This window comes from Humulus lupulus, chromosome 4 (genome assembly GCF_963169125.1).
Source record: "Humulus lupulus chromosome 4, drHumLupu1.1, whole genome shotgun sequence".
NCBI classification, from domain to species: domain Eukaryota; kingdom Viridiplantae; phylum Streptophyta; class Magnoliopsida; order Rosales; family Cannabaceae; genus Humulus; species Humulus lupulus.
The window spans coordinates 208,870,636-208,873,110 of NC_084796.1; the positions used below are offsets into that span (position 1 = coordinate 208,870,636).

Sequence of the window (2,475 nt, forward strand, 5' to 3'; positions counted from 1 at the left end):
ATTGGGTGAGAACTGAATGAATGGACTGATGGGAAAGATCGAGGATGACGTTTTGTTTCAAGTCTTTTTAATTATGTATTTATGTTTTTTCCGTATTTAGTATTTGAACGATTAAAATAAATGTTTAAATTTTCTGTATGTTTTTATGTAATAACAATGGGATCCCATGATCGTTGACAAACTGTAACCTACAGGGAGGGTTATCTGTAATATTGAGCAGGGGATAGAATATGAGTGGTTGCCTACAAAATGCAAGACCTGTTCTGGTTTTGGGCATTCTATGGTAGATTGTCACAAGAATGTTAAGTCTGTTTGGGTGGAAAAAGAAACGTGTTCTAAGGCAGAGATTACTTTGGAGCAGGGAAAAACTTCTGAGAAAGAGTCTGAAGGGGAATCAGTTGAGGAATTGGGTGGAGAAAAAGGAGAAGACAACTCAGTTATTGGCCCCAGTGGTGTTTCTATTCCAGGGGAGGCTAATATGGATCAGATTAAGGAGAGGGACAAGGAAGCTATCTGGCATACCCCTAGACGCACTGCTTCTCTGCACAGACATGGACAGGTTTCCAATGGTTCCTTTAAACTGGTTGTTGAGAATCACAACAGGAATAATCAGTATGGTGTACTTCAGGAACAGGTGCACGGTAGGAAGAGTGACTATTCTGGAGGAAATTTAGCTAATGGATAAGTGTTCTCTTTTGAGTTGGAATATAAGGGGACTGAATAGTGCTAATAAACAGAGTTTAGTTCAAGAAATGTTTAGGAGAAATAAGATTGGAATTAGTGGACTATTAGAAACTAAATTGTGTGGGAATAAAATTAGGGAGTTCATGGAGCTTAAATTTCCTAATTGGGAGTTTTACTCCAGTCCGATAACAGAAGGGAGATTGTTAATTTTGTGGAGGAAGGGGTTAGCTAATATGTCTGTTTTGGAAGAGTCTCCTCAGCTGGTTCATTGCTAGGTTCAGATGGTGGGCTACAGGAGCTGTTTTCATATCACTTTTATTTACGGGTACAACACAGTAGAAAAGAGAAGAAGCCTATGGACGGATTTAACTCGTATCTCATTTTCAGTTAAGGCTTGGATTGTTCTTGGAGATTTTAATGCTCCCTTTTCTGGTGGAGATAGGTCTGGTGGCAATGCTATTACTAGTCTTGAGCTGGCTGATGCTATTGGATGGAAAGTTAATGCTAAAGTTGAAGCTCTCAAAAGTATAGGGTCGTTTTTCACCTGGACTAACAATCAGGAAGGATCAGCCAGGATATTCTCAAAAATTGATCATGTTTTCATTAATGAGGATTGGTTAGACATCTTTCCTCAGTCTTTGGCTAATTTTCGGTGGGAGGTAGTGTCGGATCACTGCTCTTGTATTGTTTCTAATATCCCTTTGGTGACTATGGGAAGCAAGTTGTTTAGGTACTATAACTTCTGGTCTAACCATGCTGATTTCAAACAAGTGGTGTTAAGTAGCTGGGAGGTCCCTGTTCAAGCATCTGGTTTGAGAGCTATTTTTATCCGTCTTGTTAGGCTGAAGCATAGGCTTAAGAAGTTCAATAGGGACTGTATTGGTGATGTGGGGTATGGTTACCAGTTAGCTTCAGTGGCTTTTCAAGATGCCCAGTTTCAAGCCCAAGCTAATCCGCAAGATTTCAAGTTACAGGAGGTGGTGAAGGAGAAGGCTTCTGAGTTTCATAAACAAGAACAAATGTATCATAGTTTTCTTGCTCAACAGAGCAAGATTAACTGGATTAGGAAGGGGGATATGAACTCATCTTTTTTCCATGCTTTTTCTAAAGAAACGCAAGGCATAGAATACCATTGTTTCTTATATAAATGATCAAGGGGTGCTTATTGATGACTTTAAGATGGTGGTGGACCATTTTGTTGATCACTTTAAGAACCATTTAGGTTACTCTAGGTCGGCCTCTGGTTCAATAGACCCTCACTGTATTGATATGGGCCCCAAGCTGTCTATTGATCAGCAGCTTATTCTCTTGACTCCCTTCTCTAACAGGGAAATAAAGTCTGCTTTATTTAGTATACCAAGCACTAAATCTCCTGGTCCTGATGGTTATGGATCAGGTTTTTTCAAATTGCTTTGGAAGGAAATTGGTCAGGATTTTTTCTCAGCTATCAAGCATGGGTTTGCTACAGGGCAGTTTCCTAAGGAGCTGCATGAAACGACCATCTCATTGATCCCTAAGGTCCCTAATCCAGCTAAGGCTTTTGATTTCAGGCCCATTGCCTGTTGTTCGACTCTTTATAAGGTCATGGCTAAGCTGTTATGTTCTAGGTTGGCAGTGGTGCTTCCTTCTCTTATCCAGTCTAATCAAGGTGCTTTTGTTCGTGGTAGGTCTATTGCTCACAATATCATGATTCTTCAAGATCTTATTAAGAATTATGGTAGGGCGATAACTTCCCCCCGCTGTGCTATAAAGATTGACATAAGTAAGGCGTACGATACTGTTGATTGGTTG

General features: G+C 40.1%; 1 protein-coding gene across 1 annotated transcript; it reads left to right on the top strand.

Moving 5' to 3' along the window:
• The first annotated feature begins 965 nt into the window (after window positions 1-965).
• LOC133832843 (uncharacterized) lies at window positions 966-1,835 on the top strand. Its single transcript, XM_062263128.1, has one exon. It carries the CDS (start codon window positions 966-968, stop codon window positions 1,833-1,835), a length of 870 nt encoding a protein of 289 aa, XP_062119112.1.
• The last annotated feature ends 640 nt before the right edge of the window (window positions 1,836-2,475 follow it).